The sequence below is a fragment of the Danio rerio genome, chromosome 16, assembly GCF_049306965.1.
Source record: "Danio rerio strain Tuebingen ecotype United States chromosome 16, GRCz12tu, whole genome shotgun sequence".
In the NCBI taxonomy this organism is placed as follows: domain Eukaryota; kingdom Metazoa; phylum Chordata; class Actinopteri; order Cypriniformes; family Danionidae; genus Danio; species Danio rerio.
The window spans coordinates 45,681,819-45,702,754 of NC_133191.1; the positions used below are offsets into that span (position 1 = coordinate 45,681,819).

At 34.4% G+C, this 20,936-nt stretch overlaps 1 protein-coding gene across 10 annotated transcripts in view; it reads left to right on the plus strand.

Moving 5' to 3' along the window:
* nek11 (NIMA-related kinase 11) overlaps window positions 1-20,936 on the plus strand; it is a 247,266-nt gene that overhangs the window by 91,233 nt on the left and 135,097 nt on the right. For all 10 annotated transcript variants that reach the window (XR_012392449.1, XM_073926501.1, XM_073926500.1 and 7 more), the window contains one exon: window positions 2,627-2,723. Coding sequence is in view for 9 of the 10 variants with exons in the window: in XM_073926501.1 (XP_073782602.1) it covers window positions 2,627-2,723 (97 nt within the window). In the remaining variant the exon portion in view is untranslated. The remainder of the gene's footprint in view (window positions 1-2,626; window positions 2,724-20,936) is intronic.

Sequence of the window (20,936 nt, forward strand, 5' to 3'; positions counted from 1 at the left end):
AAAAAAACAAAAAACCACTTTTTAATATTTTAACTTTACTGTACCTACAGGTTTAACATACCCTCCAAAATATCCTGGACCACATCAATCTCTAAATTTAGTCAGAGTATTCAGAATAAGTTCAGAGATCGATGTGGTCCAAGACATCAAATGTTGGAATTTTGTATTAACGTTTGAAAAAAAATTAAATAATAGAAAAAGAATTGTTATTAATAATTTATTTAATTTGTTAAAGATATGCACAAGTGCCACAACAACAGGTTTTTATTACTCCTTAAGAATTATTGTGAAGAGCCCTGATGCATTGCTATTTATCATAATTATAGTTTTGCTCCACCAATGACACACAAACACACTTGACCTACACATAACACAATGCTCCGCTGCTCAGACATGATTTCTGTGTGCACATGTCCTTGTCACCTGCTGACTTTTCAAACCAACAAACACACACACACACATGCAAACACACACACAAACTGGTTTGGCTTGGTGAACCATAACGCTCATGTCACTGTGGCTGTCAACTCAGAAATTCAGCTTTTTCACATCTCTGACTTCATTCAGCACTGGCCTACAGAAAATGTGTAGCCTGAATTGTACCAGATCTTTTATGTAATGTGTAAAATGTCTTCTCCTGGTGCCTTTTATCCTGTATTATCTTAGAATATCTAAAATGTCATGTAAACCGTAAACTTTAAAATATACTTTCATAAAAATTGCTTTTTTATTAGAGATTTGTTCATTAACATGAACAATAAAGTTGAATATAAGCCGGTAAACGTTTATTGCGCTAGATTAGATCAACTGTGTTACTTGTTTATGATTTTCTCCTGCATCTTAGATCTTGGATATCTGTAATATGTATTTGTGATGAACTGAATCAACATTGAAGCATCCTTCAGATGCAAATCCTTCTATTATTAGAAAGTTAACAGCAGTTCACTTTTGATTTAAGCAGTTTTTTTCTTTTTTTTACTGTAATCAACATTAAAAACATTAATTTTTTTAGCATTCTTTGATTGAAAGATCAAAATAACAGCATTAATTTGAAATTATTATTATTATTGCTATTTTTTCTAAACAGAAGCTTGATAGTTTTATATTTTTTTATTTACTGTCTTTAAAATTGAGACTAGTTGACTAAATGATACTGAATGACACTCAACTAAATGACACTCTAGACCATTTTGAGGGATGTAACAGCTTCCGAGAATCCAAAAGAGCCACATATTGAAAATGTTAGGATTGCTATTTTAACATTAAGTTATGATTGAATTGCCTCTTGTTACTGTTATGAAATAGTTTGATAACAAGCAGGAAATGTTTATGGGGCAATGACATGACCACAATGAAGTGGTCTAAATAATGCTGGTTTGTTTTAACCCAAAGTTGAATCAAATATGGATGAAACCCAACTTTATTATTTTTTCTAATTAAATTTAAGATATTAAATCAAATTTTAACCCAACAGTTTTTAACCCAACCGGTTTCATCCATATTTGACAATCTTAAAAAATCTAGCATTTTTAGAGTAGTCATTAGCATATTTTTATTTTATTTTATTTGTATTTTTATATTTTTATATTTATGTTTTAAATAAAATTTTATTATTTTTATTTTTATATTTTTAATTAAAATTTTATATTTTAGTTTTATATTTATTCTTTCTATTTAATACAATTTTTGTATTTGTATTTGTATATTTGTATATTTATATTTTTTATTTAATTTAATTTTAATTTTTATAATTTTAATTTGAATTGAATTAAATTAAATTTTACTTTGCATGTGTTCATTTTCTCTGTTTCTTGCATAGGTTCAGAGTTTAAAAATTTAATGTTATAGTATAAACTACCAGTTATGAGAGAAAATTCTGTACATTTTATACTGATTTAAATGTGAAACAACTTCAATTAGAACCACGTGACAAACAATAGTAACTATTGATATCCAAACAAATATAATACCCTTACATGGATAGTTGCCTAGTTTTTCTTATAACTTTTCACTTACAAATAGCATGTTCAACACTGTAAAGCAAGCAGTATTTAACAAACAACACCTTTACATTGTTAATTCATCATTTATTATAATAATTCTGCTAATAATATTGAGTTTGCACTTATAGTACTATTTATTGATTAATACTATTTATTGATGTTGAATAAATCTATAGAGAAGTTTAATGTGTTATTTATATATATATATATATATATATATATATATATATATATATATATATATATATATATATATATATATATATATATATATATATATATATATATATATTCTGTGTTTTGTGTTTTTCACTATGTAAGACTATTCAAAATGGATTATTTAGGAAGTACATTAAGTTTTTTTGACTCTCTGGAGACTAGACTAGGTGATTTAATAGCTGTTGACAAGATTTTCATTTAAATATATTGAAATGAGTTGCAATCCACATCCCTAGTATACAGTATAATGTGGATGAGCAATTTATATTCGTCTACAAAGCCTTATAACAATTAGCATGAGCCTGATATGAAAAGATTATTAAACGTCCAGAGAAACAAATTCAATCAAGTGAAATGAGTCTGAACTTTTAATTGATGTTGCATATTTGTTTTGTACATTCCAGGAGCTGAAACAGAGAATGAGAAGCCTCAGCTGGGTTTTCTGGGAGTCGGTAGCATCAATATGTCCATGGCTGAGGGCAGAATCCAGCGGATGAGAGAGTGAGTTTGTCATCCTTCACTTGTTCACAGTCAGAGTCTCTCTCATTAAGCGGACGTCTCACAATGACTCTAATTTACTAGTAATTGTGTTGATCTACATGCTCAGAAACATACTCAAGGAGATGCTAAGTAGCTGTGTTGAATTATAATGCTTTTTTCATGCTAGATTTTGTTCACCCTAGGCTAGTGTAAACCCCTACTAATAGAAATCCTGGATTTCACACCAGATTAGTTTTGCCCTCAAGGATTTACTGGTATTCCTGGGTTTTCGTATGTTGAAGTTTGATGCGATCTTATTTTTGATTGGATGAATGCATGTGCTATGTGATTTGAATTACTGAAAAGGTCTCTACATAAACCATTCATAAACAGATTGACTGAAAAACAATTGAAGCTTTAGTTAATAATGTAGATGTCTTTCCTAAAATAAACACTTGAAGAATCCCAAAGGATACCAATCAAATATTGTAATTATATTATAAATGTACAGTCTAACAACTAATCTTGGAGCTTTTTAGAGCGTGCATACATTTTAGGCAAGTGGAGTTGCCATATTGAGCAGGATCACATGGATATGTTAAACAAACAAATAAATAAACACCAAAAATCCCTAAACCAACTGTCTTGGCCTGGCAGACAGATCTACTAAAGTACTATACTACAGGTCCATTCAGCATTACTGAACACTGCAGCATACACATGACACAATTCAAAAAATCCTGGATTGTGTGGGGGGGAAGCAAAATGTCAATGTACTGAAATGGGCCTGTGCATAAAGTATAGTATGACCTTGTATATCACTGTAGTTGTCTTAAAATCGATTACAATCCTCATCCAAAGTGTTTTTAGTCAGATGCAGGCTTGCTTTTTATCCAAATGTAAAAACTATCATCGTGCCATACATGAATATTGAATGATTCACTGAAAGCTGGCCACCACTGTTCTCTTTCTGTCCATCTCTGGCTTTCTTTTTGAACTGATTCCTGAAATTTACTGAAAACATTCCCTGAGTTTAGTGGTTTAGAATCATCTGATCACTAAGTGAAGTTTAATGCAATTTCGAGAGGAGCACGTGCTCATGATTGACCCAGCTGGCCCACATTAGCTAATCATGATCCTCCAATCAAAAGATCCCAAGTCACAATATATATTCTCAACTCTTTTCTACAACTATCTTCATCTGGAAGAAACCGCCCTCCTCCCCTACTTCCATCTTTATCCAGAATGGGTGGCACATCAGCTCAGCGACTAGCACTGTTGCCTTACAGCAAGAATACCACTGGCTCCAGGTCCTCGCTGGGCCATCTGGTATTTCTGTGCGGAGTTTTGCATGTTCTCCCCATGTCCACGCGGGTTTTCCACGGGTTCCCCGGTATCCTCCCACCATCCAAATATGCTCTATATTTTAGACAAAGTAAGCCTAAGTCTCTTTTCCTAAATCTCCTACTCTCAGGATGTTGACCTTAGCCTCAGCAGCAGGGAAGTTTTGAGATTGACCTGAGCTCAATCTTCCCTACCCTATGAAAAGGAGGGAGCCCTGGGCCTGAGGATGCCTAACAAGCTATTTATAAATCATGAGCTTCGTGTTAACTCTTGAAATCATGTTTTAAAGGTTATTTTATAGGTTATTAGAAATGTCCATCTATTAGGGTAAGAGGTGGTAGAGTACAGTAGAGTAAATGCTTAGTGTGATAAACCACCGACAATCAAGATTGTCTGAATGATGTGTGCTGTTTTAAATAAAGTAGTTTTCCATGCATGTGTTTACATTTGTTAAGAATATAAACTTGAGTTGAATTGAAAAGAATTTACAGTTGAAGTCAAAGTTATTCTCCTGTGAATTATATTTGCCAGATATTTCCCAATTTATGGATTTTTTCACAGTATTTCCTATAATATTTTTTTCTTCTGAGGAAAGTCTTGTTTTATTTCGGCTAGAATAAGAGCATTAGTAAAAAAATTTTAGGTAAAAGCTATTAGCACCTTTAAGCAATATATTTTTTCAGTTGTCTAAAGAACTAACCATTGTCATACAATAATTTGTCTAATTAATCTAATTAACCTAGTTATGCCCCGTAAATTGCACTCTAAATACTAGTATCTTGAAAAATATCTTGTAAAATATTATGCACTTTCATCATGGCAAAGATAAAAGAAATCTTTCCATTGAACAGAAATTGGGGAAAAAATATAAAAGGGGGCTAATAATCAGGAGGGCTAATAATTCTGACTTCAACTGTGTATATTTTACAGAGGTTTTTAATATATATTATAGAGTGCTATTATAAATGAAACTCATTGTCAGAGTTCCTGCTAGTCAAAACAGTTTGTTACAGTAATTGCTGACACCTGTGTGTCTCGCAACTCTGTAAAACCTGTTCATAGCAGATATTTGGCTTTACAGCCCTATTAAAGCTAATCTAGTGGGCCACTTCTGATATAATCCCCCTGCTACTGCAATCAGCATATTGTCTGTCAGCGATCTGCACTGCTTTTCTTGCTCCAGAGGTTTCCCAAACCCCATCATGCCACTTTTCCATCCCCAAAGCCAGAGTCTGATCTTCACAGGGCCAACAGATGTGTGGCTCACAGCTAAAACCAGCATGAGCCTCCGATCATTTATCAGACAGACTACATTAGCTGTATCAGCAGGCCACAAACATGGGGATAATGTGTCACCAGTAATAACTTTCATTTGAAAAAAAAAAATGATGCCCAGAATCATTGCAAATGCATGCCTCATCCTACATTTTTTGCAAAATGTAAAATATGTTGCTCCTGTTGCGTTTCAGTGCACGTTTCAAATGACAAATCCAATAGAGAGCTTGTTATACTGATCGTTCAAGAGTAGGCGGGGCTTGTTATACAGATTGTTCAAGAGAGGGTGGGGATTGTCATAGAGATTGGTAAAGAGAAGGCAGGGCTTGTCATAGAAATTATTCAAGAGAAGGTGGGGCTTGTCATACTGATCGTTCAAGAGAAGGCGGGGCTTGTCATACAGATTGTTCAATTGTTCAAGGGTTTGTTTCATAGAAATTGGGAAAGAGAAGGCGGGGCTTGTCATAGAAATTCTTCAGGAGAAGGTGGGGCTTGTCATACTAATCGTTCAAGAGAAGGCAGGACTTGTCATACAAATTGTTTTAAGAGAAGGCGGAGCTTGTCATATTGATCATTTAAGAGAAGGCAGTGCTTGTCATACAGCTTGTTAAAGAGAAGGTGGGGCTTGTCATACAGATCGTTCAAGAAAAGGCAGGGCTTGTCATAGAGATTGTTCAAGAGAAGGTGGCTTGTCATAGAGATTGTTCAACAAACTTACAGAGAGTTTTACAAAGAGTTTTAATTTGATTTATATACTTTGCAAATGCAAAATTATTCACTGCACATGTCTTCCTGCACACATTTAAGGTACACCTTGATGTTTCCATCCAGCTTTCTTAATGTACAGTAAACATGTCTGCTTTTTAAAAAAATTTCCTTTGTGTACCTCTGTTCCATGTGTGATTCAATTCGAGCCATATATGAGCTTGGTATGAAGAAAATAGGAGCATCATATGAATTCCAAATTAAATTATGGTCCTCTGGACAGCGATTTGTAATGTGAACAAATATCCCAGAGCACAAAAACTGCATATTTATTGTTCTTTCGGGGCACAGTTGTACATATCAATATCTGTGTCCGCTGTGTTTGTAAGCCAATAATATTAGAAATTCCTCCCTGTGGTGTCTTTAGGTACATTTTAATATGATGTTCTGCTTGGATTGTCATTTGTGATACATACAGTATAGCTAATTTACTGTCTTTCGGGTTATTGTTCAAAGACTTTTCTTCATTTTTCCTCAGGACTTAATCGTGATTCTTCTTTATACTGTACATGCCTTCAGCTCCTTTTCTCATTTCTTATGTTGTGTGTACACATCTTTCTTGCCGCAGAGCTAATTCTCTCTTCCACTTCACAGCTTTTATTGTCTTCACAAGAGCAGCTTTTTCTTTTCCACAAATGTTTTGGATCATTAAGATAAAAAAAAGAAGTAGAAAAAGAAATCAATATCTTTAATTAGTCAGGTTTCATGAACTCTGTATTAAATCAATCAAAAGCTAAAGTAAAAACGTTAACAATGTTTCAAAATGATGTTTATGTTAAATCAATTATTCAAATAATTTCTATTCACTGAAGAAAATACCTTTAAAATGTATTGGTTTCTACAAACATATTAAGCAGCACAAATGGTTTCAATATTGATCAAATTAAATTCTTGAGCACCAAATCTTTACATTGGTAAATTGATTTTTTTTATAAAGAGAAGGTCTGAAGGAAAATTCAATAGTAGGTGCTCTGCCTAAATGCTAATACAATACAAATACAATCCCTTTCCTGTCGTCCACGCCTCCTGAACTCGCAAATGTGCACATCAAAGATGACGGAGACCCCTAGATCATGTCATTCGCCAGTTAAAAAACTTTATATTACTTTATAATACTGCAATTCTGAACAAAAAACTGTATTTTAACTAGCAAAATTTGTATTATTATGTGAAAAAATATTTACAATTTTAGAGTTCTTTTTATAGTAAATGTATAATAAAACCAGAGAAATCAGACTGAATTATTATTGATACGACTGTCAAATTTCATTGCCAGTTCAACATAACAATTTATTTTAGTTGATAATCATATACTTATTTTCATGTTGTATTTACCACGGCACACTGGCTTTTACTGTTTTTTAGTAAAAAAATAAATAAAAATACATCCCTATTGATAAAATAAATAATTTCATTTCATTTCATTGGACTGCATTATTCTTGCTAAGCCTACCAAATGTAATTGTCATTTTTTTATTAAAGATATTAGCATAATTTTATATGATAATTATGCATTTATTTACTGCCTTTTTGGTAAAATAAACACAACCTTATTGATAAAATAAAATAAAATAAAAAAATGAAATAAAATTTTACAGAGCCCAACATAGAATCACAATGCACTGAGAGAAAAATCAATTAGCAATGTGAATGTTAAAAAAAGATACTTACAATATTAGAGTACTTTTAACAGTATATAATAACAAAACTAAGCAAAATTGGACTGCATTATTATTGCTATACTTATCAATTGTTATTGCTGGTTCTTTAATTTAACATATTAACTCTATTTTAGATGATGAGTATATAATTATTTTATTCTTGTTGTAGTTACTATGGCCTTTACTGATTTTTGGTCAAATATATACAGCCTTATAAAAAATAAATAAATAAATAAAAAATAAAATAAAAAAACCTTACCGACACTAAAATTTTTTCTTAACATAGAATTCTAATGTACTAAGAGAGAAAAAAAACAATTATAAATGTGTACATTATGTGAAAATATTACAATATTAGAGTACTTTTAACAGTATTTAATAACAAAACAAAGAGAAATTAGACTGGATTATTATTGCTATGACTTCATTTATTTTACAGTGATATTTTAACTTTATTTTAGATTACAATTATTTATTTATTTTTATGTTGTTGTAGTTACCACAACACACTGGCCTTTACTTGCTTTTTGGTCAAATAAATGCAGCGTTATTAATAAAAATAAATAAATAAATAAAATAAAATAAAATAAAATAAAATAAACGCATAGAATTGCAGTGTACTAAGAAAAAAAAAACAATTAGAAATGTGTACATTATGTGAAAACATTTACAATATTAAAGTGCTTTTAACAGTATATAATAACAAAACAAATTGCTGCATTATAATTGCTATACCTCTCAATTGTAATTGTTTGATCTTTAATTTAACACATTAACTTCATTTTAGATGATAATCATATAATTATTTTAATTTAGTTGTAATTACCACAGCACACCATACTGTATTGTACCAGTGCATTCATTTCAGCACAACACTACATTCCATACTCTTCCATTCTCTATCCTATCAAACCATACTCCCGGATCTGCTAAAGCTAGAGTCCTCCGTCCTCCTTTCAGCATGACTGCAGAAGCTCCCCTACTGAGTGTGGGCTGAAGATATTAATAACAGAAGCGTTCTTTCCTGTGAGGGCAGGAATTAGAGGCTGTCAGCTCCTCTCTGCAAGCCTCATAAGAGCCTAAAGATGAGGAGGAGGGAGAAGGAGAGCACAGGTAGCAATTTGCAGCAGCTGCATTTCCCCTACACACAGCCTCTCATCAGCTGTGCTGTGACTCTACAGGCTTATTCCTCCAGATGCAGATCCTCTCAGGTCCCGTTTATTATTTCTGGAGGGAATCAATTCTCAGGTTGATGCAGGTGTTGCTGATGCTGGTGGCAAACAAGTTAATTTGCTTATTTTTGCAAGTTGCCATCTTAAGTGGAATCATTCATTCATTCATTTTTCTTCTGCTTAGTCTCTGATTTATGAGAGGTTGCCACAGCGAGATGATCTTACAATTATTCCAGCATATGTTTTACCCACCAGATGCCCTTCCAGCCACAACCCAGCTCTGGGAAACACCTAAAAACTCTCACATTCACACACTTTCATACACTACAGCCAATTTGGAAGTGGTGTTAGAGAGCCCAGCAAGGGGTGCTCAACCTGTGGTCTGTGTGAGTCCTAATGCCCCAGTATAGTGGAGGGGACACTATACTGTCATTGTGCGTCGTCTTTCGGATGAGAGGTTAAACCGGGGTCCTGACTCTCTGTGGTCATTAAAAATCTCATGGCACTTCTCTTAAAAAGTCAGGGTGTACCTGGCCAAAGTCCCTCAATTGGCACATATGATCATGGCCTCCTAATCATCTCCATCCACCGAATTGGCTTTATCACCGTCTCTCCACTCCACCAATAGCTGGTGTGTGGTGGGCGCACTTGTGCCATTGTCCTGTGGCTGCCGTCGCATCATCCAAGTGGATGCTGCACACTGGTGGTGATATATGGTGGTCATATGGAATATTCTCTCATGACAATTATGTTTATGACAGATTTATGACAAGTTATGTTGTAAGTCAATTTGTCATATCTAAGACAAAGACCGGTTGTGAAGTATTTTGTTATGTCAAGTTTTCATCACAAACAATGTCATCTTTACATTTAAAGTGACATTCTGTAGCTGACTGAATGACACTTGACAGTTTTTATAGGCATGCATCAAATCTTATTCACATTCATGGTGTCCATGTCATGATTATCAAGTTTTCATGACAGTTTTATGAACACCCCTTCAAGTAAATTCATACCAAAACAATGTGTACCATACACTTAAAATACTACTCAAGTACTTTAACTCAAGTACTTGATTTGTGTGGTTTGTCCACCACCGCTTGTTTCCAGAAGTAAGTTGCTATAGTTCTGCCTTTTCAATGAAAACACTCGTCATTGAAGATGACAAGCTATGATTACAGCAGTCAAGAGGCAACATGTAGCCTGAAGCCCTGTTTACACCTGGTATTAAGATGCATTTTCATGAATCTGGTCAAAAGTAGGCGATGCTAAGTACAGGTTTTGCAGCTTTCTGCAGCCTGCTGTTTTTCATTGTCTCCATTCATGTTTATATTCACATTTTTCAAACTTATTTTGCAACATTAAATCCTCTCAGGAGAACAATTCCGTATTTCTGGATGGAATAAATGATTAGGTTGATGCAAGTTCATTTGCATATTTCTAAAGTGTTTTAAGAAAAACTGTGTTTTTAAATTGCTGAGAAATACTAAAAATACATTTTTAAGAAAACTTTTTATGTCATCTTGTGTGATGTTGTATCAATACAAATAGATTCAAAGCATAGATTTAATTTTCTTATTTTAGTATAATAACGGTTAAGATGTCAATGATATTAAGATATAAATAAATGCCAAATAGTCATTTTCATGATTTAATTATAAATGTTCTGATTAAAGTTTTACAGTAATCTGTTAATTGGATTTTAAAAATGAGTACACACTTTACAATAGCATGTTTCTTAAAATACAATATATATATATTTTTTTGTTATTTTTAATTGCCTGTGCACTTGAATTAAACCAAACAAAATGGCGAAGGGTGGCCACGACTACTTGTAGCTTCTTTTGCGTTCTTCAGAAACCTATAGGTGACTTCACAGATACTGCGTCTATATCTTTTACACTCAGTAACACTTAACTTACACTTTAGTCAGAAGATGACAAGGCCAAAACAACCAACAAAATAGAGCTAACTCCAAAGAAAAAAATACATCAACATAAACTAACTCCCTTTTCTGACATAAACAGGATAAAATAGTCATTTAAATCAAAATGGCACCCACTTAACCCTCAAAAGAATCAATATAAATCAACAAATCAAGCAAACTCGCTTCTCTTTAGATGAATTGTTAGATGTTATCATAAAGATCAATAACAGTAGAAGTTCCACTTACCAACAGCTTCAACATGATATCTTAAGCTCTGAAAAACTACAGGTCTAGATGTGGAGCTCAGCCATTCCACCATCTAGCCAAAACCGACACAGCTCAAGTTATGTAATATATCACCATTATCAAGCACAGTGATGCGATTTCCAATTAGCCAAATTCCTGTTGACTCCATCTTACCATAAAATCCTGACGTGTTTCTTGTCCATGATCTTCTTGATTTCTTGTCAAAATCACATTAGCTGTTACGTTGTCTGTCATAGCTGAAGCAAAAGTTATCTGAACCTGACATAAAAGTCACTTATACGAATTTAAAGATTTAAACCTCATTTGAAGACCAGCTTCATTTTCAAAGATCTTGAGTCAGCCTTTCTGACAGTTACAGTACATCTTCTGCACAGATACTGTGCATTTGGGGAATAACTTAAAGACAGCACTCAAGGGGAGTGGGGGGTATCTAAAAAACAAAGCATCTTTTGTGTTTGATGTGATCATTTGATGACGACAAATCTTGCTCTACACACTCCTCAGCTATCAGCTCATGTCCTTGTGACTCATGGGTTTTCTTGATAACGTTTAGTGTGGTGTCTTGTGGTTATCGTTGTGTAGGACTTGTTCTTTTGTTGACTGCAGCTCATTAAGCCTCTCTGAAATAGCGGATCAAAGCTGTGGCAGGAAGCATACAGTACATTCACAGAGATATAGGTGCTCTTTCATCACTGGGAAAAAAAACGTCTGAGCTGTCGACGTAACAGCCTAGAGCAGCAGATGCTTGTAAGTCATTATGCTTTTGTTGTTGAGGAGATTTCCCAGGGTTTGGGGAGCTCTCTACATAGATCTCTCTCTTTCTCTCTCTCCCTTTCTTATATATAAGCTTTATTGGCAATGGCATGATTGGCACAGTATTGCCAAAGCATTGTCCAATAAATGAATGAGCAAACAAGTAAAAAAATATCTGTTAATTAAGTTTCCGTATTTTGTGATTCACTAGTGTTTTCCGTTCATTTAGAGTTGTGAATCGCATTATGGGAGCTTGATCTCTGCTCTGCTAGCTTTTGATGTTGAAATTTAACAAAGTGACTTTTATTGACATAGTAGTAGTTATAAATATTATAATGTATAAAAAACAATATATAAAGAAATGAGTCTGTAAAGTAACAGAAAATGTACTGGCAGTTTATTGCAAGGTTTTTGTACATAATATAAAACTCCAATAGACAACATATCACTTTAAACAATTAAAAATGCTAATAATAGTCACTTTTTACCACTTTTGAAGGATAAAAGTTGTTAAAAGAATCGTCAAGGAGCCGTAATGCAATTCAAAAGCATTAATAAATGGTTAAAAAGCATATATAAATATATATAAATATACAGTTGAAGTCAAAACTATTAACCACCCTAAATTATAAGCCACCCTGTTTATTTTTTTCCCTAATTTCTGTTTAATGGAGTGAAGATTTTTTCAAAACATTTCTAAACGTAATAGTTTTAATAACTCATTTCTAATAGCTGATTTATTTTATCTTTGCTATGATGACAGTAAATAATATTCTACTTGATATTTTCCAAGACACTTGTATACAGCTTAAAGTGACATTTAAAGGCTTAACTAGGTTAATTAGGTTAACTAGGCAGGTTAGGGTAATTAGGCAAGTCATTGCATAACGATGGTTTGTTCTGTAGACTATCAGAAAAAATATATAGCTTAAAAGGGCTAATCATTTTGTAACACCTAATAACACCTTAAAATGGTTTAAAACATTAAAAACTGAAAAATAGGATCTAACGATGGCTAATAATTCTGACTTAGACTGTGTATGTATGTATGCTTGTAACTGATTATTTGGAAAAAGGTCAGAAAGTAGATTTTTCCCATGAATCATCTGTTGAGCTGCATCTCAATCATCACAAATACTGCAGAAGACCTATTGGAACCTGCATGGACCCAAAATTCTCACAGAAATTAGAGTGCAGAGTGGATGGCAACATTAACAGCTCGAGGTATCAAAACATTTGTGCTGCTCATTACATTACAAACAACAGTAGAGGGCAAGTTTTCCAGCAGGATAGTGCACCTTCTCATACGCTAGCCTCCACATCAAAGTTCCTAAAAGCAAAAAAGGTCAAGGTGCTCCGGGATTGGCCAGCCCAGTCCCCAAACATGAACATTATTGAGCATGTCTGGGGTAAGATGGAGGAGGAGGCATTGAAGATGAATCCAAAGAATCTTGAACTCTGGGAGTCCTGCATGAACGCTTTCTTTGCCATTCCAGATGACTTTATTAATAGGTTATTTGAGTCATTGAAAAGATGTATGGATGCAGTCTTCCAATCTCATACACAATATTAATTCTTTTTCCACTGCAGCATGACTTTATATTCTATACTGTACATTATTTCAGTTAAGTGACAAGACATTTGTCTAAGCAAAGTCAGACCTTCATTAAAAATCAGGGCTTGATCATATTTTATTTTGGTAAAATAAGTGTAATCTAGAGGCCTTTGCCTTTCATATGAGCCACTTTTGATACCAAATGATCAACTAGAAGTCAAGTTATTATTTGTTGTATAAATAAATGATAACTTTGTTCAACAGCATATAATATTTAAGAAATAATTTACCCACTGGCTGACAGTCGTAGTTTGTGGCAGGCTGGTACATATCTCCCTCTTGTTGTAATCATTGTAGAGTTTTCATCTAGAATGGGACATAATAATTCGCAAATGGGGGATGTCATAAAATTTGGTATAATTTGTTGAAATTTTGAGCAACATTCTGCTCTGATGTGGTGATGGTAATCACAGTACAGTAGGAAATGTTCCTCTGTTTCCACACCCTTTCTGTGAGCACAGCTCTCTCTCTCTCCTTTTCTCTCTGTGGATAGATGGTTGGAAAGTGGTGATTGCAAAAGAAAAGAGAGAGCTTGTAGTTGGGCAGAAAGTGGATGGGCGGGTGGAGGGTTATGTTTATCATGCTGGGAGTGGAGGCTGATTGCAGCTCAGCCTTGATTACCACCACTAATCAGCTGGAAATGGACTATGAGTGGGCATATATATATGTGTGTGTGTGTGTTTACAGCAAGTTTTTTGAACGCCTCTCTTATGTGAAAGCACTGTCTGAAATTGACTTATGAGACAACAGTTTAAAGAGGGCTGGTCGTCGGGATCTCAAAGGTCTCTCAATTGTAATTGTCTTTATTCTTGGCTTCTTGACAAAGTCGTGAGTTATAATAATAGAGGAGTTTGATTGGGCTCCGTGTTAAACGTTATGACTGAGCTTTGTCCTTCACAAGAAAGGACTTTTATAATGCCTCTCGATTTAGTTGTCTCAACATTATGAGTGTTTTTATGTGTGACAGTTATAGTATTTCATTTTTGAGAAGTTTGGTACACCAGAGTGTACTTTTCAGAAAGTTACCAGAGTCAACTTTTTGGAGTTTTGTAAGGATAAATCAGTGTGGACTGTTGTTTGTCACCATCAGAATAAATGCTCCTAATGAGGAAAACAAAGCAGGAATGAATTTTCCCCAAAGACTTAGAGCTGTCATTTCAGGCTATTAGTGTATGAATAAAAATAATTAGCAAAATGCAGAGAGGTAGATATCATTCATCACGGTAATGAAATACATTTTTAACATGTTTGGCTTTGAAGGGATGCTGGGAATTAATTTTAAGTGACCGTAAAGGTTTCAGAAATGCTTCATTTCATATGGATGCTCGTCTTTTGAACTTTGTTGATCAAAAAATCCAAAAGAAATAAAAAGTTTTCAACATTGATAAAATAAATTATTAAATAAATAAAGTTTCATCAGCACCAAGTCGGCATAATTGAACGCTTCCTCACGCTATCTTTAATATTAATGGTTGGTATTAATGGTTTCATTAAAATATATTAATCAGTTATACTAAATGTTAAAGGGATAACAACTGAAAATGTCATCATTTACTCAACCTGTACTTGTCTTAAACCTGTTTGAGACACAAAAGAAATTATTTTGAAAAATGCAGGAAACCTCTAAGCATTGATTTACATTGTATTTGTTTTTCCTACTATAGAAGGCAGTGGTTACCGGTTTCTACCATTTTTCCAAATATTTTCTTTTGTGTTTAACGAAAACAGGAACTCAAAAAGATATAGAACCCAATCGTACTGACTGACCAACTGACCAATCCCCCCACCCACCCCTTTCCCTAAACCCAACAGCAGTGTTTTAAATAGCAATCCAGAAAGGAAAAGCCCTCGCCTGATTTTTATCCCGTTTTCAGATTTTACCACATTCTCACCGCTATTTACTTATTTATTTTATTTTTTTACTTTTGTTTTTGTCTTACCTGCTTTCTGGAACTGTTCTTCGCTGAACTCAAACCTCTTTGTCGCGGTCAACTCCACTTTGCATCTCAAGTCCGCCAACATATTTGTCGAACTACCGGACAAACTAGTAACAGCAGAAAAACCGTCCATATGGAGGTAAGCGGTCAACTGGTAAGCAAGAAAAGGAATGCTGTCATACCGCCCCATAACGTTCATTGTAAAGATGAAATACAGCCATATGTAGCTCTGGCTACATAATTCGCGATCTCCAGAAATGTATATAGGGCTATGTTTTCAGAATGAGCCTATGTTGGACCAATAGCTGGTATTGTGCTAAAAATTTGTTTGTGTTTAATTCTACAATTGTTTAGCTTCAATTTATTGTTTTTGTTTGCCATTGAGTGAAGCACACTTGGTACTAATATGATTAAAAGTTGGTCAATGATCTAGGAGGAGTAAAGGAGGAGTTTTATTTTTCTTTTAATTTTAAACATTTGAAACATTTTAGTGCAGAAAAAAAAGAGTCGGAAGAAAAAGTAATATTGCTTTTAGCTCTTACAGTTGCACTTAACACTGAATTAAGATGTAGAGTTTTAATTTTAGACACATTATTGAAGTGCAGTACAGCATGTAAACACTGCAATCAAACTATTACCATCGTCTAGAATTTTCGCCACATTTTGCAATCGGATAGTTTATACACACACGGCTGTTTGACACTATTTTCTGCACCTACTGAATCAGTGAAGGACTGCATCCCTGCATCATGAAATGCAGAGTTTTTTCTCACCCATACAGCTTGCAGCATAAAATACCATTAAAACAACACTCTTCCAGCAGTTCATACTCGCATCCAATATCTCATTTGTCATAGTGGCATGCATGAAATGTTCCTGAATGAAAGTAAAAGTGCCAAACTGCAGTTAAAGTCGACAAATAAAAAGCAAAACACCCAAAATTACATGAAACATGAAAAATTACATGTAAATTCATAATTGTTGTGGATTACATGGCGTAAATAAAGTTTATGGTGACCGAACATGGACTGTGGTCGAGTGATTTTTTTTGCCTGTTTTGTGACAAACACATCCGCAGCTTAACGCGGTTTTGCTTTTTATTGTTTGGTCAGTGTTTGAAGTTTCTAAAGAACGCGGACCAGATGGAAACACCAGATATACTGCATCAATGTGTTAAATTTCTTGAGAACTGAATGAAGCCAGTGTTACGGTTTAACTGGTGACCCTTTCCAAACGTAAACTATTCACATTTGCAGATTGGCAGATTCATCAGTTTTTCACAGCAACAAAACATGCCCATACCAAATAAATATTCTTACTACTTGGTGTCAGTGTCTTTGTAAACATTTTTAATTTTAATATTTTTGTAGCAGATCAGTATACAACCAAAATTAATGTAAAGAAATAGTTATAATTTACATGTCATCAACGGGATTCGAACCCAAGTCACAAAGTTCAGCAAGAGTATTAATCAACCTATCTAACTGAGGTATTTAAGACTACACATGTTGAGGTGGATTTTGATATCTATATCCGTCAACATATGCTGTGCTTTGTGGACTGTGTCTACACACAAGCTGATATTTTCCGGTGTTTAATATATTCCCTTAACCTAAAGAATCTGTCATTGTAAATTTGTTTGGGGACTGGTAAAAGTGTTTTGCATCTTAATTTTTTTTTCTAAAGTGTAAATTTGTTTCATCCTTGGTAAAAATAGTTTTTTCAATATATAATTGTGTCTTATGATGAGTAAAAATGTTTTCCAAAATGTAAATTTGACTCAAGCTTCATAAAAGTTTCATACTTTGTTATGTTGTTTTGCACTTCCCGGCCACTGTAAAAACGGGATCATGACAGACACATTCAAAAAGCAACTCAATGGCGTTTTAGAATGAAATCAATCCGCGTCCACACTTGCGTTCCACCCAGCATTTCTGAACAGTTCTCTGTCCACATTAAAATGGAGAAAACACACATCACGTGACCACACACACACACAGACACACACTTTGGCATGCGCTGCAGCGTGCTTTGAGCACATACCCATATAAGAGCTCTGCAAGTCAGACTGTTCATCAAGCATCTCCCGTTGGATCTAATCTCACTATATTTGTTAAACGTGATATATAATTCATCTTGTTGTCTATATCTTAAAACATATTCCCCACCTTTGGTCTTTTGAATCTATTACTTGTTCTCAGGTAACGTGTTTTAGATGAGCGCAAGTATAAGTTAGATTAATATGTTAATTAATGTAACCGCGGACACCGATTCTGCACAATTGATTGCTTGCCTTTTTTTTCTCTATTGTATAAACTCATTGTACATTATACTTTTAAAATGCCCATTATTGATTATTAAAACTGATATTCAGTGAAAAAGATGGTATGTTTCGTATTTTCAATGAAAACAAAAGGAGGCAGTAATTTTATTGGCTCCATTTTGTTATAAATATGCATGAAGATGACGCTCATATTATGCAGCTGCACAACGCCTCAACATTTTTGCTGTCTGTTAAGTTGCTAATATCAAAATGAAAATAGGCAGTTCCTCACATCATGTTTTCATTTTATTGTTAAGACAGTGAAACAGAATAGCCAGGGTGATGTGAATGACTTTATAAAGTAGACCTGGGAGTTTGTTATCCATATCAAACTTGCGAAGTCTGATCTTACACTGAGAGAATGCAGAACTGAACTGTGTGTGTAGGCTACTTAATATTGAGGAAAAGCTCCTATCAGATACAGTAGGTGAATGTCTGCAGCCCCGCCTTAGTTTTCAGATGTATCCATTTCCCCCCATCCACTCTGTACCTCAGTATTTTTAAATCCTAATTTTCATGCTGAAACCTTAACAACAACCTACAGTTTTTCCCTCTCACAGAGACTTTACTATTAATTAAAGCGGTGTTTATAACAAAGCCATAACCTGCTCCTGACAGGCTTCTTTAAATTCTCTCTAATAAACCCATACACGTATTCTGTGCAGTTCATAAAATAAAGCAATTTTCTGTCTCAGTTTCTCCATGCTGGAGTGCACAAACTTCCAGAGTCACAGTGAAACTCCAGGGAAGCGTGGAGAGAAGGAGACAGCAATTACCTCACGCTGAAGTGGGCAGGGGGGCCACAATCGATTTATTCCCAGACCGCACACGCTCATATCCCATCCCCATTACTGCGGAGGATTGAGCGGGCTGGAGGATTGCGCTGGCGTTCCTCAACATCAGCAGTTGTCTGCCACTCATCAGGCCTGACACCTGTATGATATGAGTGCTGTCAGCCTCCAGGCACAACTTTTCCCATTGACGCTTGACACTCTCAAGTGACCTGCTAGATATTGTGTCAAGACAGGAATAACAGAACTAATGAGAAGCAGTGACAGTGGTGTCCTGCTGGAAAACAATAGGGTTGCTTGTGTTATTCTGGATCATTCTGGGAATGAATGTTTTACCAGTTTGATAAACAAAAAAAATTAAAAAGCAGCTGCAAACTTAATATTGTTTAGTAAGTTGTTTCACTGATTTCTCTCTTCAAAAATGTGTTCAATTATTATTATTTTTTTTTTGTAATAATATTTTTTTGAGCTAGTCCAAACTGGACTGTGTCCCGATCTGGTTTTTTTTTTAGCCCTCGAGTCATTTAATTATAAGTTTTGAGTTTCTGAAAACCATGGTTAGTCAACTAAAGTCGCAAGTTCTGTCAGTAAAAAACATTTCGTTGATTTACTGTTTCCCAATGAACATTCGCAAACTGCGTCGCAAATTTCTATGCTTGCGACTACACCTCTGGAGTTGTAGTTAGAAACATTGTTCGTGGCTGTGTTCTATTCCCAGTTATCCCCCCTATGCCCTATTCCTTTAGAACAGTGGTGTCCAAACTCACTCCTGGAGGGCCAGTGTCCTAGAGAGTTTAGCTGCAATCTTAATCAAACACACCTGAAACGGCTAATCAAGCTCTTACATGATAAACTGAAAACCACCTGGCAGGTGTGTTGAAGCAAGTTGGAGCTAAACTCAGCAGAACACCGGCCCTCCAGGACCGAGTTTGGACACCCCTGCTTTAGAACATTCCAACATTTAAACTTAGAATTATATAAAAAAAAAAAACAGCATTAAAGTAATCTTTCTTAGGTGTAATTTGCTTTCAAAGTATTTTTACAGTTAATTTTTAATGATCTTCATGTTTACATTTGCGCTCCCTTTGCAGTGTGCTTTGAAAACGTTGATGTCATTTTGAACACAGCCGTGGCTCATAACAAAAGCTATAGGTTACCTATTATTTAAAGCAGAATTTATGCTATGTCTCCAAAGCTTGTGAAAACAAAGTTTACATATCTCACAGTTTGCTATGGAAATGTTGACATAGTAAACTTTATAATACCTCCAGACCACAGACATACAGTACTCGCGCTTTCTGCTTCAAGCCAATAATATCCAGCTGCAGACCCACAGACCAACACACGTTTTAACCACACACAATAACTCACACACGATCTAGGTAAACCATATATGGTTACAACGGATGTTAATGCTAGTATCGTCTTCTTGGACATCGTCATCATTATATTTATTTATATATTGTTGATGAATATTGTACACAATAAACAATAGTGTATACTATTTCACAAAAGTGGCGATCTAGATGGGCAATTGGAGAACATAGTTTCCGAACGCCATTCAGTATAATTGACTGAACAGTTTTTGATCAGTCATCATACATGATCAGTCATTATTTATTTGACAGAGTCAGTACAGCGGTAATGTCATGCCACATGTTGCTTTTTCTGTGTGAAGTCAAGAAAGAAGTCTAACTATGTGCCACCACATAACTATAGATTTATTAAAAATAATGAGTATAACATTTTATTTGTTTTTTTAGTCAGCAACAGTAGCTGTTTCCACCCACCTATTTTTATGTACATTTTCAAAATGAATGCACATCTTGGTGTTCCCATGAATACATTTTTTAAATAGGTGGATGGAAACGTAGCTACTATTGCTGACAAAAAAAATAAATACAATATTTCATTTAATTAAAATTAATTTTAAATCAAATAGAATAATAATATTAAGAAAAATATACATGTTTAACTTTTTATTCGATAAGAAAAGATCTGCATAAACTAAGATGAAAACACTTTTACCGAACAAATTCCAGTATGTGCATTAAAAAAAGTCATGTGATTTTGTTATAAGTGTAATGTGATGATAGAAATGTGTGTGAATGGAAAAAAACAGCAGGATGACCACATTGTAAAACATCTGACATGTTGTTTTGCTCATTCTAAAATGCCATAACCATTTCAGTATTACTTTATTATAATATTAATACCTGCAGGATTGTAATGAGCGTCTGCACTCCGCATCTTGCGCCTACAAACACCACGTGTTCATTGCATGTTGGCATCGTCTTCTGAGGTGAAAGTCATTTATTAAATAAAGACAAGATTAACGCAGTTTCTCCTACCACTGTGAATTCAGTTTTTATAGTTGATATTTAGCGCTAGTTAATCTGGAAGT